We start from the raw sequence: 19712 nt of genomic DNA, 5'->3' as shown, positions 1-19712 counted from the left end.
TGAAAAAGGTGGTACTTAAATTTATATATAATTTACCCTTTAAAAATATATTTTAGGATATTTTTTTCAAAAATTTTAATACATGCTTAAATCCCATCCAGAATACGAATTACCCTTGAATTCATTTATAACCCATATTATTTGTTTCTATGGGTATTTATATTTTTTTTTTTTTAGATTAATATGATAATATATTTTTAATAAATAACAAGGTTTATTTATTGCTTTTTTTTATACTAAACCTAAATATTCATTTATAAGAAAATGATTTAATAAAGTCCACATACGTATATATATGTGTAGTTACTCAAAAAAATAATTAGCACCTTTCTCGTTATTTCAAACTAAATGTGTATTCCTTTTTTTCATAATTTGCATATCATACATGCGTATGCTCATATATATATGTACGTGCGCATATGTTTTTCATTCCCTTTTTTTTAATAAACTATTTATATTTAAAATTTAATTAAATTTGATATAGCGCATGCTAGCAATCACTTTGCGGTTTTATCGCTAATTTAAAAAGTTTCAACTCAAAAAGGGTGTATACATAAAATAAACGGTAAACAAATAAACAAACAAGCAAAATGACGGGTTTAAATCAAATACTACAATTTTCTAATTTTTTCTACACTTTTTTATGCAAACTTAAGTTCACATTTCTTTATTACTTTTTACATAACTAAATAATATATTATATATTTGCTAACGTCTTTTGTCATATGTTTTCAGTGTTCACCATTTTAAGGTAATATTCAAAAAATATAGAAGAATCTAAAAAAAAATGTGTGTAATTATTAAAACATTCTGCTAAAATGACAGATAAAATATGTTTGCATAATACGTCACGACTATCACATAATACTTTTTCTTTAAAATAAAAACATGAACAGGAATTTTTTAATACTATATATTTTTTGTTATCTCCCGAAACTATGAAAAAATTTATTCGTGTTTTTTTTTTTTTGAGTTTGCTTAAATTTTCTGTTGTTTTTTTTCTAGTAATATTATAAGCTCCATCACTAAAACAAGAGTTAGTTTTTTTAGAATATCTTTCCCTATTTATTTTTACGGAATGTTGATATGGATAATATTCTTTATTTTGGTATTTTCCTTTTATTAGTGTATACTTTTTTATTTTTGATTTTAAGCATAATCTTAAACTTTTTTCAGCATGTGATGGAAAAAGTGAGAGCAATTCATTTAGTAGCAATATATCTACGAACGAAATCGAATAAAAAAATAATTTTTTTTTTATATGTAATAATTCAAAGTATATATGTGTGTAAGTATAAGCAGGGGAAATATATAACAAATTTTAAAAAATGGAAGAGCGAAAAAAAATTACATTTATTTTTATCTTTGCAGGTTTTTAATGACAATATCATGGAGTTTACAATATTCGACCGAATATCCATGTTCTGCTTTTTAAATTTTTAAAATTTTTGAATTTTTGAAAATTTTGAAATCTTTGAAGCAACAAGTTTTATAATTTTACATAGTTTAAAATTGTAAAAATTAAATTAAATTAAATCAAGTTAAAAAATAAAGTAGGCTAGCTTACACAAATACATCATTATATATGTATGATACATACATATAGAGTTTCCTTTTTAAAATTTATTCCCTATATTATTTTTTATCCTTAATTAAAGATACAAAAATATGCAAAGATATAAAAATAAACATTACAAAATAATAGAGTATATTGTGTGCACAATTAAAAATAATATTTTTTCCTTTTTGATATTTTGGCGAATTTAAAATGTGTTACATTATAATGTGTAAAAAGTGACATGTATTATATTATGCAATGATTTGTAAGAACATATAATAAAAAAAACAAATATGGAGAAAGCAAGCAAAAAGAAAAACTATACATTTTATACTAAACAATAAAATATTGCGAAAAATATTTATATAGATTAAATTAATTAAGTAAAAAAATAATACCATCTCATTATTGTATGAATAGTACATACTATTATTTAGTCATAATTTTATCACATACGGAAGGAATATATAAACATTCTAAGATTAATAGTGGAAAAAATACTAAAAATATTATATATATATATATATATATTCACATAAACACAAATTCAAGTATATGTATATAATATGTTGTATCTTGGATAAGTTGCCCTATCATTTATGGTTAATAAAAAGCTAAAGGATGTCATTATAAAATTTTATAAAAAATCTACAAATGTAAATAAAAATAAGCTGATAAATTTTGTATGATAAGGACAATAATTGTGTTTGTGTGTAATTTTTAAAAATGTGTGCAACCTGCATAATAATATACATATATATTTTAAAACATATTTGAAAATAAAATTTTATATTTGATCCTTCATTTTTTAGAATATATTTCCAATATAATATAAAAATACATATAGGGATATTTAAAATAATAAATATTTTGATAATAACACCAAATATAAATGATAATATATATGAAAAAATTGGCAAAATACATTTATATAAAATTTTTAAAACAATAATCATATATTTTAATAATCTTTTTGTAGATTTAAACGGACTTTCATATATATTATAACATTTCCTAGTAACAACTGCATATTTTTGGATATTTTTAGATAATGATAATAATATTAATACTATCAAAATTATCAATAATTTATACACCTTTATGTTTATATTTATTTCAGACATAATAAATTTTATAAATATATTATTTTCTCTATAATAAAATGAGGATTTATTATTTTTTATTTCGTAACTTGATAACTCTTTTTTTGTATTTATTAAAACATCTTTTTTTATTAATCGAGTCATACTATTTCTTAAATATATGTTTTCCTCTTGATTTATTTCTTCATTATCTTTTAGTGAACAAACTGATAGACAATTATTATTTTTTTCCACATTTTGCATTTCATCCTCAAATGTTTTATATCCCACAATTGTTTCTATATCATCATCAAATTTGTTCGTTTCAAAATTAGATTCACTATTTTCATTATCATATATATTTATCAAATTATTTTTATATTTCTCCATTTTAATAATATCACTTTTATTATCAAATTTACAGATAGATAAAATATTAGGTTGTGTGTGGTTAGTACATTTTTCTAAAACCTCACTTTTCATATTTTTATTTATTTTTAAAGAATTACTTGTATAATTTTTTTGTATCATGATACATTTATCTATTTGTTTAGTATCATTATCGTTTTTTATTGTATGTTTATTATTAAAGGTGTCTAAATTAAGCATAATTGTATTTGCTTTTTTTTCTTCTGTAATGTTATTAATATTATAATTAGTTTCTTTGGGATATTTTGCTTTTATATAGGAACAACGATTATTTTGTATAAAATTGTTACCATATAAATTAGTGTCATATGGGATAGAAAACTTTGTATTATATGAACAATGTGTGAATTGGTTTGATTCTTTTGTCAGTTTATTTTTATTTTTTATATCATTAAGAAAGTGTGTCGAGTGTTTTATTTGAGTATTACTATTATCAAATATATCCAATTCAGATAAATAATTATATTTTGGGTTAATATATGTCTCCCCTATATTTATATTTTCTGAATTACTAACATGGTTAATTTTGTCATATTTTTCATTATAAGAATTTGGAGGTTTTTTCACATTTTTGAAAATATAATAATTATCCATTTTTTCATAATTCTATTGTTTTTCCATTTAGTTTTTTTAAGTGAAATCATGTGTTATTCTCAATATTTAATCACGGCATAAAACTATTTTATCGAACCAAAAATGAAGTGAAAAATAAAATATGACAAAATTAAGATATACTAAACCATAAAAATTGAAATTTATATTTTATTGACTTTTAAAAAATAAAAAATAAAACATGATATTAATTATTATTCTATGAATAGTTAAAATTAATAAAAAAAATTCAAGATGCAAATATATATACAATGTATATGTTTACTGTCTTTTCGTTGAAATGTATTTTATAATATTCATATTTTCTTTATTATCACATTTTTTACAAAAAAAAATATATATGAAATTTAATTTTTATAATTTTGAAAATTATACATTTTATTTTTATTTTAATTCTAAATATATAATGAAATTAGAAAATACTATGTGATATGTATGTGTAGTATATTTTTTTTTTGGTAATATAAACATTCCATAAAATATAGTAATATGGTTGCGAAAAAAAAATAAGAAGTGAAATTAAACAATATTCTCCTAAACCAAAACATAAAATGCTAAAAAAAATTGTAGCAATCATTATAAATAAAATTATAACAAAATTAAGAAACACGGATAATATATTATTTACATATTTTTAATTTCTATCTTAAAGAAATATCAAACTTTGAGTAAATAAATTTTCAATAAGCTATATGAAACATACTTATATTTACATAGTTTGTTATTTTTTTATTAAAATAAGCCTTTTAAAAAATAAAACGTCAAATATATACAATAAGGATAATGTCTCTTCTTTAAAAAAATAAGACAACCCCACATATAATTAAAATATCGATATTTTTATTTCAAGAATATAACTTTTTTCAAAAATAGTTCTCCATTCTTTTTTTTTATTTCAAACATGCATATAAAAGAATTAATATTCAAATAATTGTCTATATATATTTTTTTTATGATGTTCGTTTTCTCTTAAATCACAAAAGTATGTTTATTTGTTTAATTTTCGATCCCTATTTTTAATTAATTTTATATATGTATATTATTATACTTATGTTTTAGTATATAGTAGATTATATATGTGGCTTATGGGCATAAACCCACAACTATAATGTTGCCCATAATATGTTTAATGAGTTGAGTAAACAAATTGTTTTCAAATTATATGAGTTAAGCAAATATTCATATGTTTAAGTGTTAATTCGAAAAAAACTTAACAAAGTTTATAATATGCAAAAAATAAATACTGATAGCGAAAAATCTGTTTAATTTTAATAAGTACAAAATATGGATATATATATAACAAATTTGGCAAATACTGTTAGTAACCAAAAATAATAGTAAACATTCTCATATAACTTTTGAATTTTTTAAGTTCAATAATAAGCATGCATAATGATCATATAAATTTGGTAATAATTTAACTTTTTTTTCATTCTTTGTATTTTCAAATATATAATTAGTTTTAAAACATGATTTGTTCCCTTCTTTTTGTTTTGTGAAGTCTATATGTGTTTTCCTATTTCTGTTATTTAAATATTTTTCAATTATATTTATTGCATTTTTATTCCTTTCATTTATTTTTTCAAATTTACTATTTATATATATTTCACAATTTATTATTTTTTTGATATATCTTACATTTTTTATATCAAACTCTTCTTTTGTGGTTTTATATGAACTTGGCAACATATTGTTTAAAGTAAAACTTTTTGTAAAATTATTAGAATTAATCGTGTTTTGTGTTATATTCTTTTTATCACTAATCAATGTATCATTATTATTTTTTATATTATTTATTAATGTGTCCTCTTTATATTCATTTTCAGAATTTTCTGCATTTTCAGCATTTCCCATATTGTCAGGTGTAATTCTTTTTTCATAATTTTCAACATTATCTATAACTTCTTTTTTGTCTGTGTTTTTTAATTTATTTGTAAAATTATTATCTGGCTCTACTTCAATTTTATTATATAGCTTGCTTTCACCATCTTTTATCATATCACTTTTTTGTTCACAAACTAACTTACAATTATTAATGCTTCTTCTATTGATTAAATTATTTTCATTTAATTCGTTTTTATTGAGTGTGTATATTTTTTTATTTATCTTATTATTTGTTTCTTTTAAATATTCTTCCCCTCTTTTTAATTGTGTACATTTTCTTTCCAAAAATTCATCAGTATTGAAATTGTTAAAAAATATTTCCTGCTCATCTGTTTTGTTTTCTATATATTTTTTCCAATTTGTATTTTCATTTTTTATTTTATTATATATACAATCTACATTCGTTTGCAAATTTATGTTAACAATTTGATTGCTTTCATTACTTGTATATTCTCCATTTCCTTCTACACCCATCTCTATATATTTTTGTCTACTATTACTTGTATTTGTTGACTTTTTTTTATTTTTAGGATGTTTTATAGTTTTTCCATTTATATTGTTTTGTAAAGTATTTTCATTGAAAAGAGAAGTTATACTTTTTTTTAATTCATTATGATGGATTGTATTATCAATTATTTCTTTTTCAAGACAAAATTTTAATTTATAGTTATTTTTTTTTATATTGTTTAAACCTATTAAAGTTGTTTTAATTTTTTCCTTTATTTCGTTAATTTCTCTATTTTGAATTATATTTTTATCAGAAAAGGTGTTATCTTTTATAAAATTGTTTTCTTTGCATTTTGACCTTTTAATTAAGGTTTCATAAAAGTTTATATTGTTACTAAGAAAGTGAAAATTTTTATCTTTATTTTTTTTTACATGGTTTTTATTTATCCGGTGATTATTAGTACTCATTCTTCTTATTATGCTCAAATTTATATTTTTTTGATTAAACGCATTTTTATTTATACTATCTTTTAAGTTATTTATTTCAAAAACTTCATTACACTTTTTAAACAAACTAATTCTACTAATGTGTTTTTCATCTTTATTACTATTTATATCTATATTTATTGTGTTAGTAGAATTTCGAGCTTTTAAATTATTTCCATTTTCATAAATGTCTGTTACTTCAAGCTTATACATGTCGTTGCTAAATTCATTTTGGTTGTACACATGTAATCCCTGCAAAAAAATGAAAAATAGTGAATTCAATTTTATATTTTCTGCATATTCATACATAGATAGATAAAAATGATTAATAAAAAGTACCTGCTTATCCATAAGGGGGAGTGTTATATTGGTTTCCCTCATCATATCAATATTTTCATGATTGTTTGTACTATTACTCAAATATTTTTCATATTTAATATTTTTTAAGCATAATTTTTTTTTTAAATATATTTCTTTCATAGCGTATCTAACTTGATTAGTTTTAATGTTATTTCTTTCAAGAAGCAATTTCTTTAGACAATTTTTCAAATTTCTATTATTTTTTACAAAATTTAATTTCTTTTTTATTAACATTTTGTAGATATTTTTTTCTAAATAAACCATTGTATTTTTATTGTTGTTATCCTTTCCAATAATGAATTTGTCACAACACTGAATATAGATATTTAATTTACCATTTATTACGATTTTATTTGTTATTAAAATGCATTTCATATTGTTGTTTTTACATTTTTGCGAAACATATTTCAATAAGAAGTTTTTAATAAATTGTTTTTTTATAAATCCATTTTTCTCTATCTTTTTATGCAAAGTTTCATAAAACATATCATGCAATATTACTGTTTTCATATTTGTTTCGTTCTTTAATATTTGAGTTGTTTTGTTTTCATATTTATAGAAATCTTCTAATATTGAATATACGTTTAAATTTCCTTCACTGAGAGCTTTCTTTTTGCTTTTATAGGAACTTGATTTTTCATTATATCTTATATTTGTTATATCATTTAAATACTTCTTCAAACTATTGATATGCTTTAGTTTTTTTTCCATTGAAAGTGTATTTTTTAAATTTCTTTGTTTACTGAAATTTAATTCGTCAGAAGACAGTTCTTTATCTTTTAAAAAATTAAATACTTCATTTTCTTCATGTGAATTTGAAATATCAGATGTCTCGATTTTGTTAATTAAATCGAGTTTTATATTCTTAAAGCTATCAAAGTTTAATGTATTTTTTAATAGATAATACATTATGGAATATAATGAACTTTACACTAAATAATATCTGCATGCATATATCTACATGGAAGTTTTTTTAGACACAACAAAATATCGGTATTGCATATATATATAATATTTTATAGTTATAAATTTGTGAAATATTTAAACACAAAAAAGTATCCTTAAATGTTATTTTTCTTTAATTAACAAATAGGAAATGTTTTTTTTCTAATAATTATTGTCAATTGTTTCTTTTATTATAATTTTGTACCTTTTAAATAATATACATACACCCTTAAAAAATTATAAAGAAAAACAATTTTGAATATTACTAAAAAATATTTCAAATATTTTTATCATTGTAATATCATTTTTTATATTTTTTTAGTAATCAAAAAAATCAAAATAATAATTAATCTTAAATATATTTGTCATAGTTATATTATTTAAATATTTTATTAATTTTTTTTTAACAATATCAAAATACTCAAAAGGGTGCACTTCAAGTATTTTATTAAGAAAGTTGAGAATAAATCTATTCAGTTATTACCTTTAACACATTTAAAAGAAAAAATATTTACACATAAATAAATCATACCAAAAAATATATTAAAAATATAATTTTCTTTATATATTCAAGAAATGTAAATATAAATATGTATCCCAATCAGACTAAAAGATATACTAAAATATATTATGACATTTTACTAATTTATCATCTAATGTGAAGCATACAAAAAATACATATATATTTCATTTTAAATTATATAGATATGTAACTTTAAAAAACTCAATATATGACACTTGGTGATAATATTAAATAAAGAAATTGTTATAAATTTGGACACAAAAGCGGAATCAGTTACTCAATAATATTAATTCAAAATGTATTTTCACTACAACTTTATATAAGTCTATTAAATGAATTTAATATAATAATAATTATAATTATTACTATATTCAAGATATACAAAGAATACAATAGTGTGTAAATTATGCAATTGTATATAAAGATAATACATGTAAATTTATCATTAAACGTATGCTCTGAAGCACCTTTTCCCTTATAACATATAGTATCAATATTATATACATATACTTAAATTTATAATTAAAATTACAATACAAATATAACAATGTCGTAGCATGCAGTCTACATTTTTTTATATATAAAAGTTTATACTATTGTGCTCGATAGTTATGCAACCAAATGACTTTTTATCATTTCATTGAATATATTTTTAATAATTCATTTAATTTTATATAATTCTATAATTATATTTTAACATATGTAACATCATCTTATTCATATACATATCTTTTAATTATATTTTCCCTGGTATTGTATCTTTACTCATTCATAGGAATCAAAACATTTATTTAAGGGTATGTATTTAAATATTTAATATATATAATATAAAATAGGATTGCTCAAAGTAACCAAAAACAATCAGTAACGTACTAGACATATTTTTGTTAAACTCATTTTATATGTGATGATAAAATGAAGAATGATATATGTTCATTTTTAATTAATATTTACACTTGTATAATGATAAATAAAAAATACGGCTTCTATGAAATATTAAACATTTTATATATACTTTGTCAAAAAAATCATGTTTTACACACTATATATAGAATGTTTCAAACCTTATATACAATAATTTTTTTATTTAATAATAGAAAAATTATTCTTTGCGCCCTTTAAAGATACACATTATTGACAAAAAATATATTTAAATTCTAATTATATTTATTCAACTATTATAATCTAGTTTTAACTAATAACAAATTTAATGACACGTTAGTGTATTAAACTTTAAATGAATATAAGCTTATAATTTGTCTATTTTATTTCAGACATGTCATACTTAGCTAATAATAGAATGAGAAAATTATAAAATGGATACTTCAAATGATAACTTATTAACATATTTTATTTACAAAAAAATGACTTATGCACAAAAATAAAATATATTACTTTTATATTTATGGAGAATGTTATAATTTCCTGAGATAAATTCAATTTACAGTTCTTTATAATCCACGTATCCATTGTCAATGTTTTTTATATAATAAAAATTATAAGAAAATAAAAGTAATTAAAGTTTTAGTGTCACCAATAACTCAAAGAAAAACTAATAATATGTTGTTAGATTTTATTTGAAATATTAAAAGATGATTTAGTTCCTGTTTTTTATAAAACCTATATATCATAAATTCCTTTAAAGCTACAATACACATTTCTCATATTTATTAATTTGGACTTAATTTCTTTCATTTAAAATATATGGATACAATAACACAATAAAAAACATGTATACTTTAGAAACACAAGATACTACAACGATAATTTTAATTATTCATTTTGCTTATATATTTACACATGATATATTTGATTTTGTAAAAGCAAAAATTGTGATTGTAATTTCATTCTATACAAATTATGAAAAATATAATATTTGATGAATTGTCTATATTAAAAATTAAGCAAATCATTACACAATGATATATTTGGCATATCTATAATTATATTACATGCTTATTTTAAACTTGTAAAGCGCTTTTATTTTTTTTGTTATGAAATTTTATTTATAATTTTACATATTTGTCTATATTAAGAAATTTAGATGAAAATTAATGATATTATTGGTAAATTCGTAAAGAAAACTATAACGAAAAAATTTTCAATAATTGAAAACCCAAAATTGATATTAAAGATATCTTTATATTACATATTGCCTCTTAACATGTTTGCAAAAATATTAATCCATTATTTGAAGGGTTATAATTTGTCTTGTTTATGGAAAAAAAAAATTCGGTTCTTTATAGTTTAGTGTCTTCTTTGTTATATTCACTGATTACAAATCCGCATAATAAAAATTATAACATTAAGATAATGAAAAAAACATCAATAAGTGTATAAGTTTACAGATTATGATACTATTTGTTATTATAGGAAATATAGATACGTTTAATTTATATTGTGATAATGCTAATAGCTTCACCACGGAGTTTTAAATTCATTGTTTTTATAAAGTACAATTAGGAATAAAAATAATATATCCTGAATAATACAATTGTGTGCTAGTAATTTTGTAATAATACAGTTAATAAAAATAACTATATTACCAAAACATTATTGAATAGAGGAATAATTATAAAAGATGTAAAATCATAAAATGCCATGAGAAATGCATTTTATTTATTATTCTTAATTATGTTTTTATTGTAGGACTTACATGAATATAGTTTCTCCTTTAACGCTGTGAATTATATTTTATTCTTTTCCATTTTTTATTTCACATGAAATCATTAGTTATACATTAGAATTATATGCATAAATTATTAGTTAATGATTAAAAATTAAACTATGGGATATCATGAAATTGTCTTTTTGTAGGTTATTTATTTTTTATGAACGTTTTAATTTAAAAGGAATGTAGATAATAAAATAGGTTTTACCACAAAATAACAAAATGCATATATAGTAATAATAATTATTTAAAAAGCAAAAAATGTGTTTGTGTATTTTTCGCATTAAATTTCGTGTGGAGTATGATGATTTTGCAAATTCATACTATAAATTTGATAATATTAATGTTACATAAAACTATATATATCAAAGATGATCAATCATAAATTTAAAGAAATTAAAGTATAATAATGCTTTGGATTTGTTTTACATATAATCATACAATAAACTATTAAGTTTTTGTGGACTATTCTATAATCATTACGACAAATTATATCATTACATATAATATAAATAACATTCGTTAATATATTGTTTATAAGAATAATAAAACGATTTGCACAATGAACATAAATGAAAGACAATTACGAAAAATTATATTGATTTTACTTTTAAAGTCCAGTATGCTAATATGCTTCAAAATATTGTAATGTTAAATGCCTTATATAAACATTTAACACGAATACATAATTATGGGCATTTGGAATGTTTTATAAATTAGCATATAAATTTTTAATAGAATACTAAAATGTCTATTTGGTATTATGAGTAATATACATTGTAAAATATAACTACTAACAAAATTTGATGTGTGAAATTTAATACATATTGTAATATATATTCAAAAATGTAACCATTAAATATATGAATTTTGTAATTTGTTTTCATAATATAATTTCTTATATAACTTCTTCAGGAATATATATGATACAATTGCTCAAAATTCTTTAGTTATATTAAAATATTATAACAGTATATATATGTTTTCAGGTAATTATATTTTTATTCTTTAGATAAATTATTTAAATTATAATATATTTTATTATATATTAACGCAGATAATTATATCTAATAAAATTATTAATTATAAATAATATTTATAAAAATTAATATAATAAATATAATAATAAGTTAATTAATTTAATATTATAAAATATAATAATATTTATAAAAATTAATATAATAAATATAATAATAAGTTAATTAATTTAATATTATAAAATATAATAATCATATTTATAAAAATTAATAATGTTAATATAATAATAATTTTAATTTAATATACTATAAAAATGTTATAATAAATATAATTAAAAATTATTATATTATAATAAATTAAAAAATATAATTATAAATATATATATAATAAATATATAATATTATATTAATTATAATAATTAGTTAATTAAAATATTAAAATTAAATTAAATATATAATAATTAATATATTATTTATAATAAAATATAATAATTTAATTATTAATATTATTATATTACATAAATATTAAAATATAAATAAATTTTATTAAATATATTATATTATTATTTTAATTTTAGTCAATATATTAAATAAATAATATATAATTTAAATAAATAATTAAAATTATTAAATAAATATAATAATTAATATTAATAAAATAATATATATAATAAATAATAAAAATAAATAAAAATAATATAATAATTTTAATTTAATATATAAAAATATATAATAATTAATAATAATAAAATAATAAATAAATAAATAAATAAATATTTAATTATATTAATAAAATTATATAATATACACAATAATTAATTAATATTAATAAAATATATAATAAATAATATATTATTAAATAATTAATTAATAAAATAATATTATTTATAATAAAAATATATATTTATTTATTAATTTAATTAATATTTATAGTTTAAATAATAATCCATTATAAATATAAAATAATAATATATTATTATATATAATTTAATTAATATAAACTATTTAAATCCATTAATATATTATATATTTTAATTTATTTATTATAATTAAATTATTTTTATTTACCAATTAATTATTTATTTAATTAAATTTATTATAATTAATTTTAATTTATTATTTATTAATACCATATTTTTGTTTTTTATATTATTATATTAATATTTAATTATTTTTATTTATTATTATAATTAATTATCACTATATATATAATTATATATTATTTTTATATTATATTTAATATTTAATTGTCTATATTTTATTTAATTATATTATTTATATATAATAATTAATATTTAATTAATTATATTTATTTTATTATATTTATTATATTATAATTAATATTTATTGTCTATATTTTATTTAATTATATTATTTATATATATAATAATTAATATTTAATTATATCATTATTTATTTTAATTAATTATTTTTATTATTATAATTATAATATTTAATTATATCGGTATTTATTTTAATTAATTATTTTTATTTATTATTATAATTAATATTTAATTATATCATTATTTATTTTAATATATTATTTTTATTTATTATAATTAATATTGTTTTTATATTAATTTAAATAATATATTATATATTTTTAATTTATAATATTATATATATTTTATGCACATTTTATATTAAATATATAACTTATATGTTTTTTATTTATTTGTAATATAAATTTTATGTTTGTTATTTTTAATTTATTTTATGAAATAAGTTTTATATCAAAAATTCCTCAGTTTTATTTTTTGAACACACATTTTTCTATTGTAATATATATTATATATATAACGAATGCAAAATATAATAAGATACACAAATATTGACTTGGAAGCAGTTTATGTTTTTTTAGAAATTGATATACTTAGAAAATTAAGAAAACTATATAAACATTGTTTCTTTAACATATTTTTATATATGGCATTTTAATTATATAGATTAAAAAAATGACAATTCCGTGATATTCATTTTTATTGTTAATTTGCTTAATATTTATGAATTTAGGAACGCAAAACTTTGCATCAATCTTTAATGATTTTTCACATGTATGAAATGTTTCAGCATGTCTAATGTAAGAAAACTACATTTATAGGAATTATAACATCACGATTCTTTTATTTCTTCAACTATGTAAGTTTTAAAAATGTCTATCATAATTCATTGAACCCATATAGATGAACTTATAGTATTAGTAATATAATTATAAAAATGAAAATAAAGGTATTCCTCTTTATATAATAATATGGTGTAAATATTCTTTCTATTTTTTTCGATTTCATGATTAAACTATTTGAATAATTTTTTTAATATGATGATCAAACATTTAATCAAACTTTTGTTATTCATAACAATTTTTTATCATAACCTTTTTATAAACATAACTGGTTTCATATTTATTAATGTTTAATTCCAGTATATCACATTTGGATTACGTATTATTCATTGTTTATTTTGCATCTTAATATTAATTTTTCATACAGAACAATGCAAAATAAATTTGTTAAAGTTAACATCTATAAATGTCTTTATATTCTATTATGATCATTCCTTTTATGGAGTATTTTTAATTCTAATATTTTAAATATAATCCTTACGACTATTTCATAAATTTCCTTTAGTAAATATATCTATAAAATAAGGGAATATAATATTACAAATTTTACATATTTTTTTAGAAAAATATATATTTAACTTAAAGTTTGTCTAAAAAACGTAAATCATATTCATATGGAATATCATTCTTAAATATTAAATAAGACACTGTAAAAAACTTTGTCATATTCCATAATCTTATTACAAACACCTATTATAAATGTAAACTCTCGTAAAAGATATTTGTAAATATACAAAATGAATTATAAAGAAATTAAAAAAGCAAATTAATGTTCCATATTTTGAATACTTATTTCTTATTGATAAAAAAATATATGGGGAATGTATACGGTAAATTATATATAATTTTCTTTGAACAAGTTATTTTTAAGATATATATATATTGTAAATTAATCAAAATATTTAGAAAATTACTATTCAAGTAATATATATCTTTCGAATAACCAGTTTTAAATGTAAATTAAGTACATAATTACTAAAACATATACAACTGTTTTACAAAGAGACAAACATTTTAGAAACACCGAAATTAGAAAAATGAAATTGGACAATATTTACTTTCCCTGTGAAATTATTTGATTTGAAACAGAATGAAAATTTTTGGATGAACCATTTAATTGCTAAAAACAGAGATTGACAAAATTAATTTTAATTTAAGCATATATTGTCTTTATCATTATGAATGTACATTTGTTTTACCAATGATATTTGATTCTACTATATTTTTTATTTTGTTAGTGTAATATATTTTCAAATATATATCCATGAAATATACATATAATTTTTAATATGAAAAATTAAGTATATGACATCTATTTCCTTAAATATGTATTTAAAAATAGTAAAAACATCTACATAGTGAGCATAGGATACATTTGTTCATTTTTAGTGAGTTATATAAATGTTTTATTTTAAAAATAAGCATTTATTTTGTTATAAAAAACATCTACATGTGAAATATCTTTTCATATATATATTTGTAAAAAAATATGTTTTAATTATAATAAAAAAAACATAATTTGTTTTATATAATTTACAGAATTTTATGTTTGCATCTGTTTGTTTCATTAAAATGGACAAAAATATAAAAAACATCATTTTTAAAATATAAATTGTTTATGATGTAATGTAAAAATACAATATCGTTTTAATGGAACCACAAACATAGAAACACTTATTTGTGGCTAATTTAACAATTATTTTGTATATATGAAAACGCTTTATTAATAGTGTTATTTCCCATTGGCAAATAAGCTTTTATAATAACAAATTTGGAAAAGCATTATATTAACGTAACATAAAATTTATAGAACTTGTCGGTTTTAATATTTAAATTCCAAATATTATAAAATTATGATCTTTAGTAAATATACATAAAAAAGGTATCCACAACACAAAGCTGAGGTGCGAGGAAAAAACGAACCATAAAAAAATAGCCTTTTAATTTTTTTTTATGCATGAACCATAATAAAAAAAATGAATTTTAAATACAATTTTTTGAATAACTAATAAGTTTATGATTAACATATATCTATATATTACATTGTTTGCAACTATGTAGTATTTAAAATTTGAAGAATATCTCAACATTTTTATGTTTTAGTAATGCCTAAATTATATGTACATTTTTTTTAAATATGAACCAAATAAAAATATCGTAAAAAATATGTTAATAAAAAAAATGCTATTACGAATACGCAACATGCATATTGTGGAAAAAATACACAATAAGCATTTAGAACAAGTATTTGAATATTTATGCAACCAACATTTTTTTTATTTTACAATTATATACCTTTTTTAATATTTTTACAAAAATCCTTGAATAAAAATATAAATTTTTTTTTTGTTGAATGTAATAGAGAACAATATTTATATATTATAAGTATATATACACTATTTAGTACGTTTATATTATGGTTATCTGATATAACCCAATTTCCTCACTATAAAGCGATACAAACGTGTTGCAATCTTTATATAGTTAATTTTTTTATCATATACATATTATGAATTTCTAATATATTTGAAATAATAAATGTTTTGTACCAAAAGTCAATGTAATTTTATTTGACTACATATTTTGTAAATGTCTATAAAGAATAAAAAATATAAGAAATTCATTAATGAATTACTTTTTGTGAGTAATGTATAAATAAATAAATATATATATGTAAGCATAAATATAAATACATATAACAAATAAAAATCATGAATTATTTGGAATCAAATTTAAATGAAAACATTGAAATATCCACTGATGATAATGAAACTGAAATAAATGCAGAAATTTTGAGAAATAAACATATCAACGACGATATAATTAATGAAACGAACTCAAGTGTTGATGTTTCAAGTAAAATGTATTCATTTGAACAAACGAATATTGAAGAAGAAATTCAAAATGAGTTTTCTGAATTAAGCGAAGGAAAAAACGAAAATAGTGTAGACATAAATTCAAATTCCATTTGTAATCATAGAGATATATTATATTCTCCAGAAAACAGTGAGGGAAAAAATTCATCAAATTTAGAAGAAAGCGAAGCTGAATTACTTCCTTTAAAAATGGAAATGGAAAGTAATAATAACATTTGCAATCCTATTTATGATGAAAATAATGGGAATACTGTTGGCAGTATAAATGATTCATCTAATAATGATAAAAACTCAAATAATGCTATGGATTGTAGCTATGACCATGAGAATAATAATATTAAAATGAATGATGATGACAATGATACTATATATACAACATGTAATATATGTTTAGATGTAATGGAAAAAGCAATTTTGAATGATCATTTATATGCACACATGCTAGCATCTGGTAGAGAACCAAATAAAGAACATTTTGAGCATAGAAGAAAAAATGTTATAAACCTCGATGGATTTGCACTGAAAGATAAAAAAAATAACAATAATTTTAGTATAAAAAAAAAAAATGACATTGAATCTGCATCAAAATCCATATTTAGTCATAACCAGGAGTATAATAATAATAATTCATCTGAATTATTAAATAATGATATTGATGAGAATAATAAACTATCTATTATTTATAATTATAATTCAAGTATTGAAGAACTAAAGAAAAATATAAATAGATCATTGGGTCGTAGTAAAGGAAACACCAATCAAGTTATTCTAGATTCATCAGACAATAATACAATTGCTAACGACAAAAATACAAGTTCAAGAGATATAAATGAAATACAAAAAAAGGAACCAATTATGTTCATTGCACCCGGAAATGACACCATAATTGATAACTATTTATCTCTTATAAAAGAATCATTTTCTACTATTTTTTATAACCCAGATGAGCCATCAAGTATTAAAAGTAATAATATTGGCAATAATTTATATCGTGGCATAAATAAAGACAATTATAAAAATATTGTTAATAGTATATATTCCATGATGAATTGTTTAAAGGCAAGTATAAATCAAGTTAAAAATATACCTGATACTTGTATTAATAATATAAACAATAATATAGGAAGATATGTGAATAAGACAATGGATTGTATAATGAAAGATATAAATAAGATAACAAAGAAAAATATGTCTAATATAAATACTAATGAAACTATTGATGATGAATTATTAAACAAAAAATTAAATAAAATATACAAAAAATTATATAATATATATAAAAAAATTAATTCTGCATTACAAGATTGTCAAAATAAATTAACTAATATTAATAATTCTTCAAAGGAGATTAGCACTCCCCCTATTGCTTGTACTGATGACATTAATGGTATCAATAATAGAAGTAATAGAAGCGATATTATTAGTAATGATAATGAAAATAACATAAATATAAGTAGTGATAGCAATAGAGAAGATATTTTTTCAAATGAAAATATAAATAGAAATTTTATAAATTCCTCAAATGTACAACATTTTAATCATTCTGTAAATTTTTATAATCATAATTCTTTTAACGAAAGAAGAAGGGTGAATGATGTGAATTATTTATACTCAAATTTAGTACATAAATATCCTTACATTTGTGAAAATCCATTATTTTCTCATTTTGACAATAACTCAAATAACATTTGGCCTATAAGAAGAGTAACAAACACCACTACACATAATATGCAATCAAATAGCATACATACAAACACGATCAACAATATGAACATGGTAACCATAAATAATGTAAACGATATGAACCGTGTAAATAATACTAGTAATATAGATAGAAACACTTGGGGAAATTTAGCTAATAATTACGAGCCATTTGGTATTATAGATCCTCACATGAACAATAATATATTAGTAGTAGAAAGAACACATAATAGACACAATATTAATGGTTACACAAGTAATAATACTATTAATAGACTCAGTAATAATAACAGAAATGATAGAGAACATTATGTCAATGGTTATAACAATGATAGAAACATAAGAACTACCCTTAACAGAAACAATATAAATTATAACAATAATATAAATTTTAACAGGACAACGCTTGTAAATAACGTTGGAACTACCAATAGAAATAACAATACAACAAGTTATGTATTTAATGGAAATAATAATGTTAGGGCAGTAAATTATGTAATCAGAAACTCAGATAACCATAATATATCAAGCAACACAGATAGAATACCTCATAATTATTTAGGTAGAAATATTATAGTTGAACAAGTATTAACAATAAATCATGAAGATAATGGTAATATAAATACAAATTTAAGAGTAAACAATAATATTTTATACAATGAAAGAGTGCAAGATGAAAATATAAATCAAAACGCATATCATTCTACAGTACTTAAAGAGAAAATCGATTTTTTAGTTGTTCCTTTTGATACAAAAAAAAATAAGAATAATAACTTAAAATTGTGTTCCATATGTTATGAAAATTATAAACATAATGAACCCTTAATATTCTTACCATGCACACATAATTTTCATAAAGAATGTATAATTGAATGGATTAATAAAAAATTAATTTGTCCTATTTGCAAAATTAATCTAAAATCCTTTTAAAAATAAAATGCAGTTATATACTTGAAGTAAAATCTTTTGTAGTAAATGCTTTTCACATTTTTTAATATAAAGTTTTTTATATATTTTTTTTTACAGTATTCGATTCTAT

The 19712-nt window shown here is 18.7% G+C and overlaps 4 protein-coding genes across 4 annotated transcripts; 1 reads left to right on the top strand and 3 right to left on the bottom strand.

Annotated features, from left to right (window-relative positions):
* Nucleotides 1-721: 721 nt before the first annotated feature.
* PY17X_0415600 (zinc finger protein, putative) lies at nt 722-1421 on the bottom strand (the record flags this gene model as incomplete). The annotated part of the gene is made up of 2 exons (XM_720136.1): nt 722-1221; nt 1352-1421. The coding sequence occupies 2 exons, from the start codon at nt 1419-1421 to the stop codon at nt 722-724; spliced, it is 570 nt and encodes a 189-aa protein (XP_725229.1).
* A 751-nt stretch (nt 1422-2172) lies between these two features.
* PY17X_0415500 (conserved Plasmodium protein, unknown function) lies at nt 2173-3663 on the bottom strand (the record flags this gene model as incomplete). The annotated part of the gene is made up of 1 exon (XM_022955105.1): nt 2173-3663. One exon carries the CDS (start codon nt 3661-3663, stop codon nt 2173-2175), a length of 1491 nt encoding a protein of 496 aa, XP_022811577.1.
* Nucleotides 3664-5028: 1365 nt separating this feature from the next.
* PY17X_0415400 (conserved Plasmodium protein, unknown function) lies at nt 5029-7767 on the bottom strand (the record flags this gene model as incomplete). Its single annotated transcript, XM_723017.2, has 2 exons — nt 5029-6750; nt 6838-7767. 2 exons carry the CDS (start codon nt 7765-7767, stop codon nt 5029-5031), a joined length of 2652 nt encoding a protein of 883 aa, XP_728110.2.
* A 9040-nt stretch (nt 7768-16807) lies between these two features.
* On the top strand, nt 16808-19603 carry PY17X_0415300 (uncharacterized protein; the record flags this gene model as incomplete). The annotated part of the gene is made up of 1 exon (XM_725065.2): nt 16808-19603. The coding sequence occupies one exon, from the start codon at nt 16808-16810 to the stop codon at nt 19601-19603; it is 2796 nt and encodes a 931-aa protein (XP_730158.2).
* Nucleotides 19604-19712: the final 109 nt, after the last annotated feature.

This window comes from Plasmodium yoelii (genome assembly GCF_900002385.2).
Source record: "Plasmodium yoelii strain 17X genome assembly, chromosome: 4".
Taxonomy (NCBI): domain Eukaryota; phylum Apicomplexa; class Aconoidasida; order Haemosporida; family Plasmodiidae; genus Plasmodium; species Plasmodium yoelii.
This window is presented reverse-complemented; position numbering and strand designations above follow the sequence as displayed.